Source organism: Daucus carota, chromosome 7 (genome assembly GCF_001625215.2).
Source record: "Daucus carota subsp. sativus chromosome 7, DH1 v3.0, whole genome shotgun sequence".
NCBI classification, from domain to species: Eukaryota; Viridiplantae; Streptophyta; class Magnoliopsida; order Apiales; family Apiaceae; genus Daucus; species Daucus carota.
This window is the reverse complement of record NC_030387.2, coordinates 40,595,589-40,615,790: the sequence shown is the minus strand read 5'-3', so window position 1 is coordinate 40,615,790 and position 20,202 is coordinate 40,595,589. Positions and strand designations below refer to the sequence as shown.

Here is a 20,202-nt window from a genome sequence, read left to right as displayed (position 1 = left end):
TTTAAGGCTAAAATTAGCAAAAATATATTTGAAAATATTCTTTTTTTTAAAAAAAATGAGTCCAGTGCAGGAACACCAAAAAATGTTACTAATTACTAATAAAATAATGATTCGAGTCAAGCAAACAAATTTAAAAAATCGAATATAATTTTCTGAAATACACATAAAATTTCGAATATAATATTCTGAAATACACATAAAATTTGGCTATCAAAATTAGAGCTGTAAACGAACTGTTCGGTAAGTTCGCTCGGTTCGGTTCGTGTTCGAGTTCGGTAAGCTCGTCCGGTAAGCTTACTGAACACGAGTTCGAACAACATTTTCTGTTCGATAAGCTTAACGAACCGAACCGAACTTTTAGGGTGCTCGGTTCGTGTTCGGTTCGTTAAGATCGTGTTCGGTTCGAGTTCGAGAAGTTCGTGTTCGTTCGACAATAAATAAAAATATTTATAATATTATATGTGAATATAATATATAATATCCATAATTTAGGTATTAATTTTATTTTGTAATTGTAAAATTATTTGAAATTGATATTGTATATGTTGTATATATATAAATAAAATATTTGGGTTAATTATTTTCATTAAAATAATTAAAAAATAACCTAAATATTATTTAAAAATATACATTGTTCGTGAACTGTTTGTGTTCGGTTTGTGTTCGGTTTTGTTCGACATGTTCGCGAACAGTTCGTGTTCGGTTCGGTTCGTTACCGAACCGAGTTCGGACATGAAATTTTGTTCGATAAAATTATCGAACATTGTTCGGTTCGTTAAGATTTTGTTCGAGTTCGATAAGAGTTCGTCCGAGTTCGGTTCGCTTACAGCTCTAATCAAAATAAAACAAGCCGAAAAACATCCAATTTCTCAGGACCCCGTAGATTTGTTTTCTACACAAGAAAAATCCAAATTATCCTGACAAAAATAGTAAATCCAAATTACCGATAAGTCCCCAATTATATCCTCCAAAAGGTACCATTACCCAATAGGAACAAGGGGCATTTCGGTCCACTTGAAAATCTCCATACTGCGATACAATAATATTAGGTCGGATAAACTAGGGTTTGTATATAAATCGTGTTCTTACTCATCTTCTCACATATAGCGCATCTCGCTCCCCCCATTTCACCAATCCCGAGGTATCTTCTCCCCCATTTCTGTACCTATACTTACATAATTTTGTATCTATATATCTACCTGTATGGCTGTATGCCCGCTTCTTGCTCGATTTTCGAGATTTTTAATTCGAATTTGAATTCGATTTGATGTGTTATTGTGTGTATGTGTGATTAAGTTGATTGATTAGGTTGTGTTTTGATTGTGTTATGTGAAATTTGGATTGTGTTATTTGATTATTAGGTTGTTACGAATAATGTGTTAGGTCTGTTAGGGATTTGGTAGTTAGTTATTGGCTTTCGAGGATTCGAGGTTTTGTAGGAGGTAATTTGGTGTTGGAAAAAGAAGAATTGCGGAAGTAGTTTAACTGATGTAAGGAATAGATGCAAAGTAGCAGCTTTAGTATGATAAAGTTCTGCTGGTATTGGATTGGGTGATTTTAGGTCTGTTAGGGTTTTGGTACTTAGTTATTAGCTTTCGAGGATTAAGGTTTTTTAGGAGGTAATTTGGTGTTGGAAAAATTAGAATTGCGGAAGTAGTTTAACTGATGTAAGAAATATATGCAAATAGCAGCTTTAGTGTGATAGAATTGTGCTGGTAGTAGAAATGATGTTTTTAGGTCTTTTAGGGTTTTGGTAGCTAGATACTGGCTTTCGTGGATTTGAGGTGTTGTAGGAATTAATTTTGTATTGAATGAATAACAATCGTGGAAGTGGTTTAAGTGATGCAAGGAGGAATCGAGGTCTTGTAGGATTTAATTTGGTGTTAAGCAAGTGATGATCTCGGAAGTAGTTTAACTATGCAAGGAGTATTCGAGGTCTTGTAGGATTTAATCTGGCGTTGAATGAATTATAATCGCGTAAGTAGTTTAACGATGTAACTTGTAAGGTCGAGTCAAGGTCTCGTAGGATTTAATTTTGGGGTTGAATGAATAATAATTGCGGAAGTTGTTTAATTGACATGATGAATAGATGCAGAGTAGCAGTTGTAGTGTAATATAATTTTGCTGCTAGTATTTAGCGATATCCGTTTAAAAGGTCGGTGAAGTGTGGCTTATGATTGTGTATTGGTGAGTAATGTATCTATGGGAAAGTTTATGTGTGTATGAGGTTTGAAGCAATTAGCCATCCTTTTGATTTCTTTTACCATAAAGTTGCAGGATATAGAAGTTTTGGGGTTAGGGCGGTGAGGTGCAGGTTTTTGAATTTTTGTTTACAGTATTATGTTTGTTTCTGCTACTTGTGAGATGTGGGTTGTTTTCCATGTTGGTTGGGCTTGTGGATGTATGGAGACGTGTGTATTCTATGCGATTGAAAGTTTACTTGGTTAATTCGTATTTATATGTTCGGACGTGTTGCTGAGAAGCCTCATTTGAATGAAGTATTGTCTTTTTTTAGTGTTGTGCTGTTTAAGTTGCATTTAGAGTTTTTTTTTAAAAAAAAAATAATTGGTCAAGTTTTCCATGTAATTCCTTTCAGAATTCTTCCTAATTGGTGTTATTAATTCACTGAACTTTTTCGATTTTTGGAGAATTTTCTAATATATTGATCTTGATTAGTCTGTACTTGAGTGTGATAACTGTTGAGGCGTTGCAGTTTTAGGAATGAGATAACGTGTGCAGAAAGGTTTTTCTGTAGATGTATTATGTGTAGATTGTATTTAATGCAAGATATGCAATTATAATAGTAAACTCCTGTCCTACATTCTTGTTTTATATTTTTTGAAAGTGTTTCCCTTAAATGCTACTCTCTTTGTCCCACTCATTTCTATAAAGTTTTTACCATTTGCTTGGCACACCTTTTAAGGCTTCTATAAAGTATAGTTTTATAACTTATTTTTTTATAAAAAAAATTCTGAATAAAAATTTGAACATTATATCTTTATTCAGAAGAATTTTTTTAAAAAAAGTTTATGGAACTATATTTTACAAGAGCTTTAAAATGTGTGCTGAACCCTCCCTCCCAGTGTTATTAAATGCGATATGCGCACTGAAGCGCAAAGGGCCTCCTGGCGCATAAGCGCAACGCGCAATGCGAGATGCGCGCTTTTTGAAACAAAGCGTTAAAAGTTATAAAAAAATGCATAACAATTAAATTTAACAAGTAATAAGCATATTAGATTGTCATAGAACATGTTGATGATAATCAGGTTCAAAGTTAGGGCACAAATAGATAATCTAAAATCCTAGTAGTTGATAATTTCCAACGTAGTCGAACTGAACAACCCTCTTTCACCGCTCGTGAATATTTCCAAGCCACGACTTTTCGTTCAGCCATCTATTTGCCGTAAATTAGTCACTAATCAGAATATCATATATTTGTGTGTTTATATATATATATATTATTAGTAAAAAATAAATAATATGATCATATATATACACATATATAATATATGTCTGTACTAAATAATCATTATCATAATCAGTATATATGTGTATAGATATGTGTGCGTATATGTGTATATATATGTGTGTGTGTACAAGAAAGAAGATAATTACCATGAAGGAGATTATCCTGCACAGATCTTGTTCAATCGATCGCCTATGTATGTGTATGTACGTGTTGTATGGTATCAAAGATGCGTGTCTGTCTGTTATAGGGTTTTATGACCCTTTTCTTTTAAAAAGACCCAGTCAACAGACCAGTCAATGGCTTAGTCGACAGCCCAGTCAAAAAAAATAAAAAAGCGCGCTTTTCCTGCGCTTCTCGCATCTCGCTTATGCTCTTCATGCGCAGAAAAGCGCGCGCATCTCTAACCTCGCATCGCATAATCAGAACAATGCGCATTTACCTCGCATCGCATCGCATCTCGCATATGCGCGCTTTTAATAACACTGCTCCCTCCCAAACGTATATAATTCACGAGGACGGAGGGAGTAGAGTATTTGTATCCAAAATTTTAATAGTTCTATAACCGTGCAATTTTATGTCTCCCTTCCCTTCACTTTCTCATTGTGTGCCTAGGTTTTTTTTTGTTCCGGTTGATTATATGTGTATAACTATATATAGTATAGTTAGTTAAGTTTGTTGATTTTAGATTTTTATTGCCAGTTCTTTGCAGAGAAGGCAGTTCTTTTGTAGTTTTTCTCTACAATGAGTGATGCAGAAAATACCCTTCCAGCTTCAAAGAAGAGAACGGCTGGAAGACAAATAACTAAAGAGACTCTCGGTGTTGATGATGATGAAGACAATGCTGAGCAAGAGACTGGAACCTTTAAGAAAGCAAGCGATGATGTTCTGGCAAGTAGAAGAATAGTTAAGGTTCGCCGGCAACAGCCATCTGCTGCCACAGCAGCCGCTTCTAATCCTTTTGCAGGGATTCGTCTCGTCCCTCCTACCAATTCAAGTGATACTCCAGCTGTGGTTACTTCTGCAGGTGGAAATGTTAACTCAGTATCAGAAGATACAGGGGTAAAGAATGGAGTGGAACAGGATAGTGGAAAGGAAACAGCAGATGGTGATAAGAAATCAGAAAGTGAAACAGTGGTGGTAAAGAATGGAGTGAATCAGGACTCTGAGAAGGGAAAAGTTGAGGAGGCGGGGACTGAATCAATTGTTGAAGATGAAAAACCTAAAAGTAGTGAAGGGAAAGTTGATGATAAGAATTCAGAGTGCAGTGCTGGTGAACCAAAAACCGAATCTAAGGTGGCCAAGGAGATAGATAATACTGTTACTGAGACGACCAACGCTGAATCAACTGGTGTGAAGACTGATGGAGTTGAAGATACTAATAATGAGGCTAAGACGAATGCTGAGGATAACAAAAGTGAGAATGAGAAAAGAGACAACGGTGAAAGTGTAAATGTGCAAAAGGATGGAGCTAATCCTTTTGGCTCTTTTCACCAGCTTTCAAGCAGCCAAAATGCTTTTACTGGGGTTGCAGGAAGTGGGTTCTCGAGCTCTACTTTTTCATTTGGCCCAATTTCTAAAGATGGTTCTGCTGTTGATTCTGGGTTTGGCAAATCTAGTTTTCTAAGCAATTTAGGGGCATCAGTTGCTAATAAGGGCGAGGGTAGCAGAATAATGCAAGAGGTTACTGTTGAGACAGGGGAGGAAAATGAGAAGTCTGTTTTTAATGCAGATTCTGTGCTTTTCGAGTTTCTTGATGGAGGGTGGAAAGAGCGAGGAAAAGGAGAAATCAAAGTTAATGTTTCCTCAACTGGGACTGGAAAAGCTAGACTCGTTATGAGAGCCAGAGGAAACTATAGGCTAATCTTGAATGCTGGTCTCTATTCTGAGATGAAGCTGACAGCTATGGAGAAGAAAGGAGTAACTTTTGCTTGCATGAACAGTAATGGTGAAGGAAAGAAGGACGGCCTTTCGACCTTTGCGTTGAAGTTCAAGGATCCTTCCATAGCTGAAGAGTTTCGAGCGGTGGTCACAGAGCACAAAGGTAAGACTACTACTGCTGGACTGAAGACTCCAGAAAATTCCCCGTAATGCACCAAATTATTCAAAGTTGTTTGCTTAAATGCCAAGAGGTCAGAGTTTTTGTTTACGCGGACAATTTGTTCTTTTCTTGAGATGAGGAAATGACAAGGAGGGACTTGGTGTAGACTGGCTACTTGTAAGCCCTTCAGAATCAGAGTCATAGAGCAGAGTTGCTTTGTTGTTGTGGGTCTTAAGGTATATTTTAAATAATATATCAGTCACAAAGTCGGCTTGCATAATATGTTGTGCAAAAGGCAATGAAGACCATAAAAACTAAAGGTGTAGAAACTGTTTGCTATGCTTTGATTGAAATGTTGGCCTATGGTAAAGATTATAACGTTGCTTGTCGGATATTTGATCAAACATATTAAGCCGATCTTTGTTTTGTTACTTTTTCATGTTCTTTTCCTCCTAAATTCATTTGCAGTTTAATTCTGTCTAGCTGTGCTATTATTTTCCTTTATGCTTATGGTGTAAGAAAAGGTCTCTTTTAAGACCTTATACTTTGAGCACCCCTTATTCCTGTAGTTAGCATCTTATTCCCTGTTAAAAAGAGTGAATGACCAGTAACATATGAACGAGACGAGTCTCCAAGTTAACAATTGAGAATCTTAAAGAGCTAATGATAGACATGCCTATAATACCATGATACCATGATAGAGGAAGAGTCTGCAACTGCATAGATTTAGAAGGTGAAGGCAAATAGTAGCTCAAATGTAGAACCTAATATTATTCTGAATGAAGGTTGAGACTTAGGAGTTTATAGAAGGCTTGTCTCTGCTCTAGTGACTAGTGCTCATAGCCTTCTATATCCGATCTCTAATAGGATGAGATCTAATGAATACTTAGATGACTGCAGATTGAATTTTTGGTTAAATTGAGCGAACGGTGACTCCAGATTTTTTTTTACCATATAACTTCGAAAATGACCTCTTATAATAAGATTATATAAAAGTTTCTTGCATTATTTTCATATATTTATGTCAATTATATAAAAAATATTTACGAAATTGGTTTATTTGAAGAATAAATAAATTAAACATGCCAACAGATTAGGACGGAATAAGTAGTTGCTACTAGCAAAAAGCATTAAAAAAATTTTACTTTCTCGATTCCGATTGTCCCTCACTCGAGAATTGTACTCATGAAATTATTATAAGCTCACGTACTGACTTGTATTTAACAAGAAGATAATTTACAGAAAGAAGCACGGGTGAGCAAAGTGATTTGTATGCGAGCAATAATTTGCTTGGCCTTTAGCAGTTCACGGGTCATATTCTCTTCTGTTAAATTTTCACTAAAAACCAAGGTTTAGTTAAATATGCTCCTCTCCCTCTCGGAAGAGATGCTATGTCACATGAACGAAGATTAAAAACAAGTTCATAAACATTAGAGTGTAAAATAATACAGTGTTCATCAGTCTGAAGCAACTGTAAATGGTTCATAAAACTCGAAAATGAGAGGACACTACCAAGTTCTGATAACTGAACACACAAAAACTAAGCATGACAAGATAGAAAAAGAACACACAGGAACTGAAAAATAACGAGAAATGGTAAGACTCTACTAATAATGTCAAAATTTCTGGTTCCAGTCTGCAGAGACTAAGGGGACGATGATGCTGAGGGGTACGTCTAGAGCAGGAGCCAACACAGCTTTCCACATTCTCCCCATCTGCAAAATACAAACATTCATTAAGAAAAAACACGACAGATACTACATACATGACAAATCATAAAATTGACAGTTACAGTTACTGTGCTTACTTGGATTACTGATGGTGCTGAGAGCTGAGCAAGAAGTAGACGCACACCCAAGCTTGCAGAAGGCAATGTTCTGGCTGTGCTGATGAGCCAAATCATCAGAACGACGTCGAGACTGAGTAGTAGCAGTAGAAGAGTAGATAGATGGAAGAATGCAGTTTTTGAAGCATCTCGTAGTGCAAGTGCAGAGAGTCTGGGAAGGCTCAATCATACAGAACACATAGCATTTTATGTAGCAGTCTTTGAATGATTCATTGCACTGAGATTGCTGCACTAATGCAAGTAACAGCATTAGCATTGCAGCTACTTTGATCTTGCTGATGAATCCCACCATCTTTCCTCTTCTCTTTCTTTGTAAATTATAGTTTAATTTTTTTATAAGCAGCTGTTTTAGACCTACTCTGCAAGTATGAGTATGGTAGTAATATTTATAACTGTGAAGTTCTGCCACACACCATGTTAAATTGTTAATGTCTAAATTGTCCAAAGTTACTGGTTATACCCCTTTGAAGTAACAGTACTGGTCCGGTGAAAAACAATTATTTTATCGAGAGTAAAAATATGTTATTTTTATCATACTGGAAAAAAGAAATGATATTACATTATTCGGAGAATTGTGCAATGACAATCATATTTAAGGGTCTCAAATTTTATTCTCTATAGAAAAATGTACGTTTGAAAACTAATTTTAACTAGGCGACTATTTCGACTTTTTAATGATTAATTAATCGATGTATAACAAAATTATTTGATAACTAGAAGTAGAAAATAATGATGTAATAGGCTTTGTGACTATAATATTATGTACATTATAGTATATTGCAGGGTGGCATTTGGCGATTTTAAGTTGTATAAACTCCATGATCTACCTGCTTGAGAGAATGAGAAATTCATTTCGGATACCATACGTTACAGTTAAGAATCAAGTTGAGAGAACTAGTGAAACGAAATAGTTTATGTGAAGATATTGTATCTTCTTTCAAATAAATTGTGTACTGGCCTTAAGTGAGCCTGTAAACCCTGTATCGGATTCGAACTGGATCGAGTCATAATATTCAAACTCAAATCTCAGTCGGGGAAAAGTTTGACAAATTCGGAAACTCAGAATGGATTATCCGACTTGTGTTGGACTCGATTTAATATATTTTTTTAAATATTAAATATTTGTATAATAATTTATTTATAGTAGATAAATAATAAAATTATATAGAGGCTAGTGAGTCATTTTGACTTATAAGAATACTTATGACTTGCTAACTAAAAACGTTCGACAAGGCAGTTCAGATTAGATTTGGCTTCCAATGCCACACAATGTTAAATTAATGTAGGTGATTGAGTAGTTCTCTTGATGAAGTTTTGATTTTTACACTTGTTGGTTTTTATGATCATCGAAGTTGAGGTTTTCAGTGCTAAAGAATCAATGGAGAATACTGTGGTTGAAGAAGTGGAGTATAAGAGTGTTTAGTAATTAGTAGGAATATAAGCTGTCATTGTCAAAGATGAGGAGAAGAGAAGCTAGTGATGATGAAGATGAAAATGTAGCAGATGGTAGAAGAGGAATGCATGTTAAGAGAGTTGAAATTCGGGTTTCGGATTGCTGTCAGATGCTGAAGGAAGTAAAGAATTGGATGATGGCTTTGGAATTGGATGGTGGAAGTTATTTGCAAGAAGATGATCAATTTGGTGATAATGTCATTGATGAGGGAAAACGAATGAGCTTTTAGATGTCCCCCGGGCCCGTGCTTCTTACCAGATCCGTCCCCGACACTTCCTGAATGTCTTCCAATGCGCTCCTTGTATGGTGAAATGTAGTTGGTATCTGCGCATTCTTATGATCAGGCTCTGTAGGAAATCAAACTTCTTCTTCACCAAGTACCTGTAATGATTAATTCATTTGAACCATATGCATAGATTCTCTGCTTGAATCAAGCAGGGCCGTGCCTGAGATTTGAAGTGCCCTGTGCAAAATGTAAAAAATGTGCCTTAATAATCTAAAAATATATGAATACATGCAATAATAAATATTGACACAAAACTGTAAAAATCATATTACAATTAAAATGCATAAAATATTTTTTTTCATATTATAAAAATTAACTGAAAATTATAAAGAAATAAAACAAGTACATGGATAATATAAAATTATCTGAAAATTGTTTTTCTAGCATTTTTTGAAGCAAACCCACTAATAATATTTTTATAGTCTACATTTTACAACAAATTGTTTCTATAGTCTACATTTTATATTTAAATTACTTGTTTCATATTTGATATATATATATAGAGTGAGGTTCCAGAGAAAACCAAGTTATCAAGAAAACCGAGGAACCCACTTAGATACCGTTCATTTTTTTTGGCATACATAATTGTTTCCCAAATTAAAATCAATCAAATATATATCCTAATCCAAAATACACAGGGGCAAAATCGTAACGAATCTGTTTTTAATCAATTAAAGATTTTCTATTTTTGGCATTTGCAAGAATCCAATCATAAATCATAAAACACTCTCAAATTATTACATATACATAGTGTCCTGCAGATTATATGCAATTGTAAGAAAAGAAAAAGCTACTGGGTCGTGTAAGAACAGCGAGTCACCAATCGAAGGTTTGTAACCCTTATCATTTTCATTGAGCTTAAAACTTTTTCATCCAATATATCTGTTATGACTTTTGTATAATCTCCGCAACCACATATTCCTTTTTCAGTGATATGATGGCTGAGAAGAATCTCGATAAGAATACCGGCCGTTTGTTGGTTCGAGCAAAACCTATGTTCTTGAAGAGAGTCGTGGACAATCTTTCGGATGTACAAAGGCAATAGGTTGTAGAGACTGGTTTTGAAAAGGTTCTAGTTTTCAACATCAATGAATACCCTCAACCTTTGACTTTTTTGATTGCGAAGTCATACAAATCAATCGATTCAAGAATTTCAATTGGTGAGAATATTATAAACTTTTCGGAAAATGATGTCCAGATTATACTTGGCTTGCCGAAAGGGGGAGTTAATGTTTGAGGATCTTACAACAGTGAGTATACAGATGTTTAGAGATCACAGTTCAAGGAGTACAAGGGTCCTCATAAGATTACTGCAAATAGTTTATGTGATGTTATTTAATCATCGAAATTAGTTGACTTGAGATTTAAATTGAACTTTCTCATTGTCCTCACTAATATTCTAATAGAGGGGTCCAGAACACCTTATGTGTGTTTGAAGATTCTGTCGTATTCCGGGAATTTGAATCAGTGCTTTAAATATAATTGGTATGGTTATCTACTACAATGTGTAGATAAGAAGTTTGATCAATGGATTATAAGCCCGTCAGGACAATGCTTCACTGGATTTGTTCCTTTACTTGATGGATGTTGATCAGAATCTCCTGGATATGGAAAGTTTCGAGGATTCTACATGATCTGCTTAGAATACTAGGTTCTTTACTAAGGTGGAAGTTGATCTTGAGTTAATTTTTGGGTGTTCTAGTTTGTATTCTAGTTATGTTTGTTTAGAATACTAGGTTCTTGTGAAAGTTGTTTTAGTTTCTGGGTATTCTAGTTTGTGTTCCAGTTATGTTTATTCTGAGGAAACTTTGAGCAGAATCTTTTATTCAGAGAAAACTAGATAATAAAACTTTTAGTGGAATCTAAATTTATTTAACAAATAAAATTGATAATAAAAATAATAAAAAAAATGAATTTAATCATAAAACTAAAAAAATACTAAATTTATATTAAGTTATAGGTGAAACACTTAGTAGAATCTTAAAATTATTATTGTGACCCTTAGTGAAATATCAATATTACATTATATTGGCCTTCTATTAAATTATATTATTTTAAAAGTTGTTAATAAGACTTTAAGAGTTGTATTCATAACTAACTATATGTCTTGTCGAAAAAATAAATTAATCTTTCACTAATTTGGAATATCAAAAAATTATAATACATCTTGTTTATTAAGTAGTAAAAAATAAAATTAAAACATTAAACAGAAAGCATTTAGTATCATAAATGCTTAATATTAAATTTAGTGATTCGATATTAAAACACTTAATCGAATCTTACTTTTAAATAAATGATATATTCAATTTTAATATTTTTTAAAGTATCTTATAATTAATAACACCATACAATATTCTCTTAGAATATATATACGAGATTCTCTAAGATATTTTATTATTTTTAATAACAAAATTTGTGCCATGCAAAATTCTTTTAAAATTTGAGATTTTTCTTGTATAAATCAATATAAAAGAATCCCAATACAAAATTATAATAATATCTAAAGGAACACTTTAAGAAACCTCCTCCGTCCAAAAATCATAAATAAAAATAAATGTTAAAATATTTAATTTAGTACTTTGACATTAAAACACTAAATCGAATCTTAAAAATCTAATCATTAAAAGGACCGTACAAGATTTTTTTCGAATATATGTACGAGATTCTCTAAGATATTTTATTATTTTTAATAGTAAATATTTGTGTCATGCAAGATTCTTTTAAAATATTTGTTTTAAAAGATTTGTTTTACCAAGATTCTCTTAAGTACTTTAATATAAATATAAATAATAAAATATTTGTTTTACCAAGATTTTCCTAAGTGATAGTAAATATTTGTTTTACCAAGATTCTCCTAAATAATAAAATATTTGTTTTACCAAGATTCTCCTAAGTACTTTAGTATAAATTTAATAAAATATTCGTTTTACCAAGATTCTCCTAAGTGATATTAAATATTTTTTATATCAAGATTCTCCTAAGTACTTTAGTATTAAGATTCTATTAATCATTTTACTAATGATGTTAAAATATTAAGATTCTATTAACCATTTTTCTAATGATGTTAAAATGTCAAAATCTTATTTTTATTATTCAATAGTAAATAATTGATTAAAACATTAAATAGAAAGCATTTAGTATCATATATGCTTAATATTTAATTTAGTACTTTGATATTAAAACACTTAATCGAATCTTAAAAATCTAATCATTAACAGGACCGTACAAGATTTTTTTAGAATATATGTACGAGATTCTCTAAGATATTTTATTATTTTACCAAGATTCTCTTAAGTACTTTAGTATAAATTTAAATAATAAATTATTTGTTTTACCAAGATTCGCCTAAGTGATAGTAAATATTTGTTTTACCAAGATTCTCCTAAGTGATATTAAATATTTGTTATATCAAGATTCTCCTAAGTACTTTAGTATTAAGATTTTATTAACCATTTTACTAATGATGTTAAAATATTAAGATTCTATTAACTATTTTTCTAATGATGTTAACATGTCAAAATCTTATTTTTTTTATTCAGTAGTAAATAATTGATTAAAACATTAAATAGAAAGCATTTAGTATCATAAATGCATAATATTTAATTTAGTACTTTGATATTAAAACACTTAATCGAATCTTAAAAATCTAATCATTTACTGGACCGTACAAGATTTTTTTGGAATATATGTACGAGATTCTCGAAGATATTTTATTATTTTTAATCATAAATATTTGTGTCATGCAAGATTCTTTTAAAATATTTGTTTTACCAAGATTCTCCTAAGTACTTTAGTATAAATTTAAATAATAAAATATTTGTTTTAACAAGATTCTCCTAAATACTTTAATATAAATATAATAAAATATTTGTTTTACCAAGATTCTCCTAAGTGATAGTAAATATTTGCTTTACCAAGATTCTCCTAAATAATAAAATATTTGTTTTACCAAGATTCTCCTAAGTACTTTAGTATAAATTTAATAAAATATTTGTTTTACCAAGATTCTCTTAAGTGATATTAAATATTTTTTATATCAAGATTCTCCTAAGTACTTTAGTATAAATTTAAATATATTTATATTATAATTTAAATATGGATAAATAATTTTTATTCATTATTAACTAGTATTGTATAAAACTTCTAATTAGCATTATTTATTTGGCCAGAATCTTTGTTTCTATTAAATTCTTTTACGCTATATATATGAGATTCTCTAAGATATTAAGCAGATTCTTTTCAGCACCATAACTATTAAGCACAATACAAAATTTTACTATTCTCAAAAATCTTTTAAAATTCTCCTATTCTTTTTGCTATTCTACTAAATAAAACGTTGAGAATACTAACCTTGATTGAGATCAATATCTTCGTCTGCCATGGCTGAAGAAGATGTTAAGCTTGTAACTGAATTTAATATATAGAATGTGGAACGTACTGTTCATATTATTTCTATGTCTGATTGAAGATAGAAATATTTAACAAAAATAAAAATCTCTCTAAATATGGAATATATCTTTGATTGAATTTATGTAAATCTATATGCCTAAACTGACCCTTATTAACTAGATTTAATTGCTTTTTTCAAAAAATACTGATTAGATCATGATTATAAAATCAACGGTGATTAGATGGGTTTCTCGGTTTTCTTGATAAGCTGGGTTTTCTTAGGATCTTCCTCCTATATATATATATATATATATATATATATATATATGCATGTATAAATTAAAAATGAATATATATTAAAATAAATTAGTTACTAAAGATCAAATCATTATTTTAATGATATAATTACTGCATATGGTCATCAAGAAAGAAAAAACATAGTATAAGTAGTTAAATTAATTAATTTTAATGAAGTTATTGAAGTTAGTAGTTAAATTAGAATTTTATCTAACTGTGACAATTTTCAATACAATTATTTTTCAATACAAGTATTTATTTTAATTAACATGATTATGATATAATTAATATTTTTTAGAATTTATTTAACTTATTCAAAATAACATTTAAAAATTATTGAAGTGTATAACACTTTTCAATTTTTTTCATCTATAATTTTTTAATCTTAAAAATAAAATTTACTTTTTTTGCTATTTTTTTCATTTTAACTATACATACATATATATACACCTACATAAAAATTGTGCCCCTAATATTTAAGGGCCCTGTTCCGTTGAACAACCTGCACACCCTTAGGCCCGGCTCTGGAATCAAGTAGATATCAAGAACTGCATTGTCTGGAAAAGGTATAAGCAGCGTTCCTCAAAAGATCAAAATTTTCCTGCAACTTCAACTTTCTTTCCAGGTAATAGTCCTCTTTCGATTCACATCACCTGTTGATAACAATATTGGCTGGATATCTTCTACTGATGATGTTTATTATCAATTTCTTGCAGCAGTCGTAACAATATTGTAACATTAGAGTCCCACGTCAAGGAGTGTGTGTAGAGATTTTAGTACCGTTTATAAGCATAAATACTATCACCAATCGCGCCAACAAATAATGATAAATCATGATTTTTGGGGATTGTGGATTACTCAAGTTGTTGTAGTTGTGCCAGTGTATTCCTGACTCATTTTCAGATTTGAAGTTCGGGACTTGACTCGATTTTCGGACAAGACTCGGGATTTGATGCGGTTTCATATTTATAAATATGCTCTACGATTGGTAAATAATTAAAGCTTTCTCGGGCACCTAGTAACTACTCCTGTTTTTTTTTATATGACACTTTTGATTTGGGCACATATTTTTAGGTGTGTTGACCGAATACTAAAAAATATTATTTTTAATTTTTTTTTTGTGAATTAAAATTTTGATCACATGTTTTTATTCAGAAAAAAAATTCAAAAATAATACTTATAACTACCCGGTTAAAACACTTAAAAATATGTGTCAAAAAATCAAACGTTATATATTAAAAAACAGAGGGAGTAACAAGTATCACTATGGAATTCTTGGTTTTATTAACCGCGTAACGTACGATGCATTGTCATCACAGACGATGTTCCATAAATCTTTTTTTATCTTTCGAGAACACTTTGGGCCAATTTTTGTCCATCATATTGAGGAAATCGCAGTAAATAACTAAATATAGGCTGCAATGGTTTTCTTGAGGTTTTATAACGTCCATCTTGATAATGAAGGAGAAATCTATTTTGTTCATCTTATCCTTGTAGTGTTTTGTTCATAAAGCTAAAATGTCGGAAATTTATTGCGATTTTATTTTATAATCTAGATATCCATTTCATAATTTTTCTTATCGACAGCTAAAATCTGCAAGCAGCAGGACTTGTTATTAACGGTCCAGTCATGAGTTTCACATGACCAAATCTTATTCTATACTTCTGATTCGTATATACTTATCACTTTGGTATGTTCGAATTATTTCTATGCGTAACTGTTCTGCTGAAAAGTAACTGAAAAATTAGTTAGTAAATTTAAAAACTTCTTTTCTTGACAGCATTTTTTAGCTCAAAAATTATTTTTGAAAAAAGCAGGTCTTCATATATTTTTTTATATATTTTTTGTCGCAAGCTGTCACAAATTTTACTGTCCAAACTCCTTCAAACACTATTTTTTATCTTATAAGTGAAATCAATTTTAATTCTACAACAATTTTTCTACAAACATTTTTTCTAACAACACATGCACATCAGTTTTCAGCGACGGACTCTTAGAGCAAGTCCAAGAGTGTCTTAGAGGATGCCCTATATAAATAATAAAATATAATGTCCTAGTAGTTTAGGACATCACTTTTATAAATTCACTCCAACAAAAAGCCTTATCCACAAGCCCTATTATTAAAATATTAATATTTTGAATGAAAAAGTAGAGGGAAAAGTAGTGGGGAGAGAGAGAATGATAATATTTTATTATTAAAAGTGAAATGAGGCACAAGTAGGTGAGCCCTAAAAATAGGGCTGAAGTAAGTTGTCCTAGTGATTTAAGGCATCACTAGGACACTGTTGGAGCAATGTTTTCAATCAAATGCCTCAAATTATGACTTAGGACATCATTTGAGGCAGCTGTTGGACTTGCTCTTAGTGAGCTTAAACTTTTTATGAAAGTCTTGTCCGACCACCGCTAATGTGATGATTAACAAATCATTGATAAAATTTCGTGTAACACATCTGTTGTCATGTAACACGAGAACTATCGAAGATTCCAATGTTGCACAAACTAACTGCTACCAGCAAATTTTAAATTCCATGTGCTAATAGTAATGAAATTCTTAACTCATCTTCCTCCTAATTAATAGGAACATGGACAATTATATGAAAAAGAAGGCAATATCATATCATCGTTTAAGTGAGAACCTAAAATTTAAATATATTAAAAAGTCGGCAAAACTTGGGGGTCGAATTCGAATATAGAAAAAAATGTGAAAAAAGGCGAGCGCTAGAAAGTGGTGGACACGTCCGGCTTTAACGTTATCAGGGGGTGGAGCTTTTTTTTTTTCACTGGGGAAAAAGATGGAATCGTCAGGAATATTTGTTTGCTCACTCCACTAGCTTTGATACTCATACTATAAAGATAAACAAGTGATGGGCCATTGTTCTAGAAGAAGAATCTGAGGAGCATCATGTTTACAATCAAACAAACTTATACCCCTCTTACGGACACACCATTATCAGCCGATTAACGGTTATCTGTTACCGAATTGAATTAGATGTTTTGACTAGCGGATTGAGATTCTTTGTCCCTCTCATTTTTTTACCGTTACTATTTTGGGATGTCCCTCTCATTTCTTTACGTTACTATAAATAGTAAGTTTTTCTCATTATTACACACACTGTCTCCTCCCACTATCTCATATTTAACAATAAAAACTACTATTACATCCACTACTTTCCCCCACTATCTCAAATCTATTATTAAATATTGATAGGTCCCACCACTTTACCCACTTTTCATCCAACTTTACTATTTTTTATACATTGTCTTGGTTTCCGTGTCCCCTTTCAATGTAAAGAATTGAGGGGGACGGAGGGAGTAATTTTTTGTAAAACTTGTTTAGTGAATAATTGATTGATTAATTTTTTCTAACACAAACCAAGACCTTTAATACAAAAAACTCTAAGTAGTTTTTTCAAATTAGCATTTTGAATCCAAACTTTTATTTCAATTCGTTAAATACCAAACACTAATATTAGCGGTTTTTAGTAATCAAAACTCTAAAACACCTCAAATCTCTAATTTTGCACAAAACTTCTGACTTCTGTCTAAATTAACGATAAAATTCTACTCTCGCAAGTTGCAAGCTAACAGGACTATAAAATTGAAGGTACCTCAACCGGATCAAGTGGTACGTTTGTTTCATGATGTTAATAGATGATGTTAACTGATAGGTGAATCAGTCATTATTTGAGAAGACTAAAATAAGGAAGTGTTTCTTTTATTTATTCAATTTAAATTCACGCATGAATAATTCACGTCTCGACTTGTTGCAATCCAATAATTCAGTTCGGCTTTTGGGCCCTAGATGGGTCATAGGGATGGTGAGAAGAATTGGAGTTTTCATGTACTTTGAAGTTACAGCTATGGCTATTTCAACAGCTTGTGAATTGTAGGGGCAAGTGGTTGCACTTGCACACTCATCAAAACAAGAATAGGATATTTATCTATTTATATATTCATATAGAGTAATACGAAATTATTTAATTTAGACATGAAAATGCTAGATGGGTGAGGATTGTTAAAAATGGACACTAATTATAAATAATTAACTTAAATAAGGATAACTGAAGTACTAAGTGGGTGTTTGTTTGCAACTTAAAAGCCCAGCTTCTCGATTTATAAGTTAAAATTACTTATTCGCACCGTTTGTGTAAAAAATAAATAAACAATTATAAAAAGTTAGGAATGCTAGTTTTTGTTAGGGGTGTAAATGAGCCGAGTCTAACTCTAGAGTGCTCGTGTATCGTTTGTTAAAAGATTAGCGAACTCGAGCTCGAGCTTGGATCGAGATAAAAATATTGTTTGAGGATCGACTCATTAAGGAATAACTATGTTCACGAACGGCTCGCGAAGAGCGAACATGTTTCACGAGCTGTCTCACAAGCTTTTACTTAGGAACCGCTCATTAACTTACGCTCACGAACACGTCTCACAAATTTTTCCTCACCAACCGCTCATTAATTTTGTTCACGATCTTGTTTAATAAACTTTGCTAACAAGCTAGTTTATGCTCATAAATTTATTTACGAGCTTGTTTGTCATTTAATTTAATTAAAAAATAAATTAAAATTCTAACAATAGTTTAATTTATGCTCTAAAGAATAATAAACTACGCCCACGAGTCATGTTCACGAGGCACACTCACGAGCTAGTTCACGAACTACGCTCACGAGCCAACTTCACGAACTCATAATTCGAACTTGTTCGCGAACTATCGAGTCGAACTCTACTGTGCTCAAGTTCAGCTTGTTTATAAAACGAGCTTTGGAATTGTGCTCAAGATCGACTCGTTTATGAATCGAACTGAGTTCGAATCGAGTTTTTTCCGAATCGAACACCGAGCAGTTATCGAGCGCGAACTTGTTCGCGAACTATCGAGTCGAACTCTACTGTGCTCAAGTTCAGCTTGTTTATAAAACGAGCTTTGGAATTGTGCTCAAAATCGACTCGTTTATGAATCGAACTGAGTTCGAATCGAGTTTTTTCCGAATCGAACACCGAGCAGCAGTGGCGGAGCCAGCCATGAGCTTTAGTGGGGGCCAAAATATTTTTTTAAGACATTATAATAGATACTTCCTCCGTCCGATTGTTTACGTACACTGTTTACACGTATTTTAACGCTCTTTGTAGAGTATAGTTCTATAACGTATTTTTAATTATTATTTTTTCTCAATAAAAGTTTAAATATCAAATTTTTTTTCAGGTTTTTTTTACTATGTAAGTATACTTTATAGGAGTCTATAAATGCGTGTCAAAAAGTAACGTAAAGAATCTGGTGGGATAGGGGAGTACTAATTTATAATCAAGCATCTCCGATTACTTTTCGAAATATATTTTTAGTAAGATTCAAATTTAGAGATATTAAAAAAAAAGGTAGGGAAAACATCCTGTTCTGTTTTTTGGATCGAAAGAAAATAAAGGAATTGATGAATACCAAACAACCAATAAGTAATTGATGAATAACCATTAAACCTCTCTCCCTTACTATGTTTTGTTGTATTTTTTCCCGAGATGATGTTCAGTTCTGCGGGCTAAAACAAAACCCCTTTTTCACAGAATCAGCTAGCTATGTTTATGCATGTATATGAGTATCATATATAATATATTAAAACCTATAAAACCTAGTGGGGTCCAGTGCCCCCACCAGCCTCTATGTACGTCCGCCACTGCCGAGCAGTTATCGAGCGTATCAACTCATTTACAGCCCTAGTTTTTGTTTCAGGACTTCTACTTCATTCCAAAACACTTTAATCACTTATTCTATAAGTTAATTTGTATTTAACTTCTACTCTACTTTTTATTTTAAACAAAGAAGCACTTATTTTAAACTCATCCAAACCGTCTTAGTTCCCTCCGTTTTAACTAAAAATTAGGAAGACGAGATCTTGGAGATCTGTTACCACATGTGACATGACTAAGGAGCTGTTACATTTGGAACTATGTTGATACGAACAAATCAAAGTACCAAACATGGCAGCATTTATTTTTACGTTAGATCATTGAGGCCTAATCTATTGTTTGCCGCGGCAAACACGTCTGCGTCTGCCCTACCTGACCACCTAACAAATTCACACATAAATTATTCCATCACTCATTTTCTAATATTTTCTGCAAGACTCTCAAGTCTCATCTGTTGTTTAAATTTTCCCATCTATTATAGAAGAAGATGATTATCCCGTTAATTATGTCATAACATGACTGGGCAGACGGAGCCGGAGGAGACAGGAGGGTGCTTGAAATTCTTTGATGATTGACAGTAAAATTTATTTTCCCCGTCTCATAATACAAGTATCTTTTAAAAAAATTGTGCATATTAATATATATGATAATATATAATTTCCTAGTCCCAATTGATTTTTTAACACGCTTTTGAAGACTCTTTTAAACTATAATTTCATAATAATTTGTTTAAATTTCATTTTTTCT

General features: G+C 32.2%; 1 protein-coding gene across 1 annotated transcript; it reads left to right on the top strand.

Moving 5' to 3' along the window:
* Positions 1 to 981: 981 nt before the first annotated feature.
* Positions 982 to 5,946, top strand: LOC108196291 (nuclear pore complex protein NUP50A). The gene is made up of 2 exons (XM_017363514.2): positions 982 to 1,141; positions 4,169 to 5,946. The coding sequence occupies exon 2, from the start codon at positions 4,211 to 4,213 to the stop codon at positions 5,555 to 5,557; it is 1,347 nt and encodes a 448-aa protein (XP_017219003.1). The 5' UTR covers positions 982 to 1,141; positions 4,169 to 4,210; the 3' UTR covers positions 5,558 to 5,946.
* The last annotated feature ends 14,256 nt before the right edge of the window (positions 5,947 to 20,202 follow it).

Coding starts and splice junctions, on each gene's coding strand:
- LOC108196291 (XM_017363514.2), top strand. CDS start 4,211: ATGAGTGATGCAGAAAATACCCTTCCAGCTTCAAAGAAGAGAACGGCT.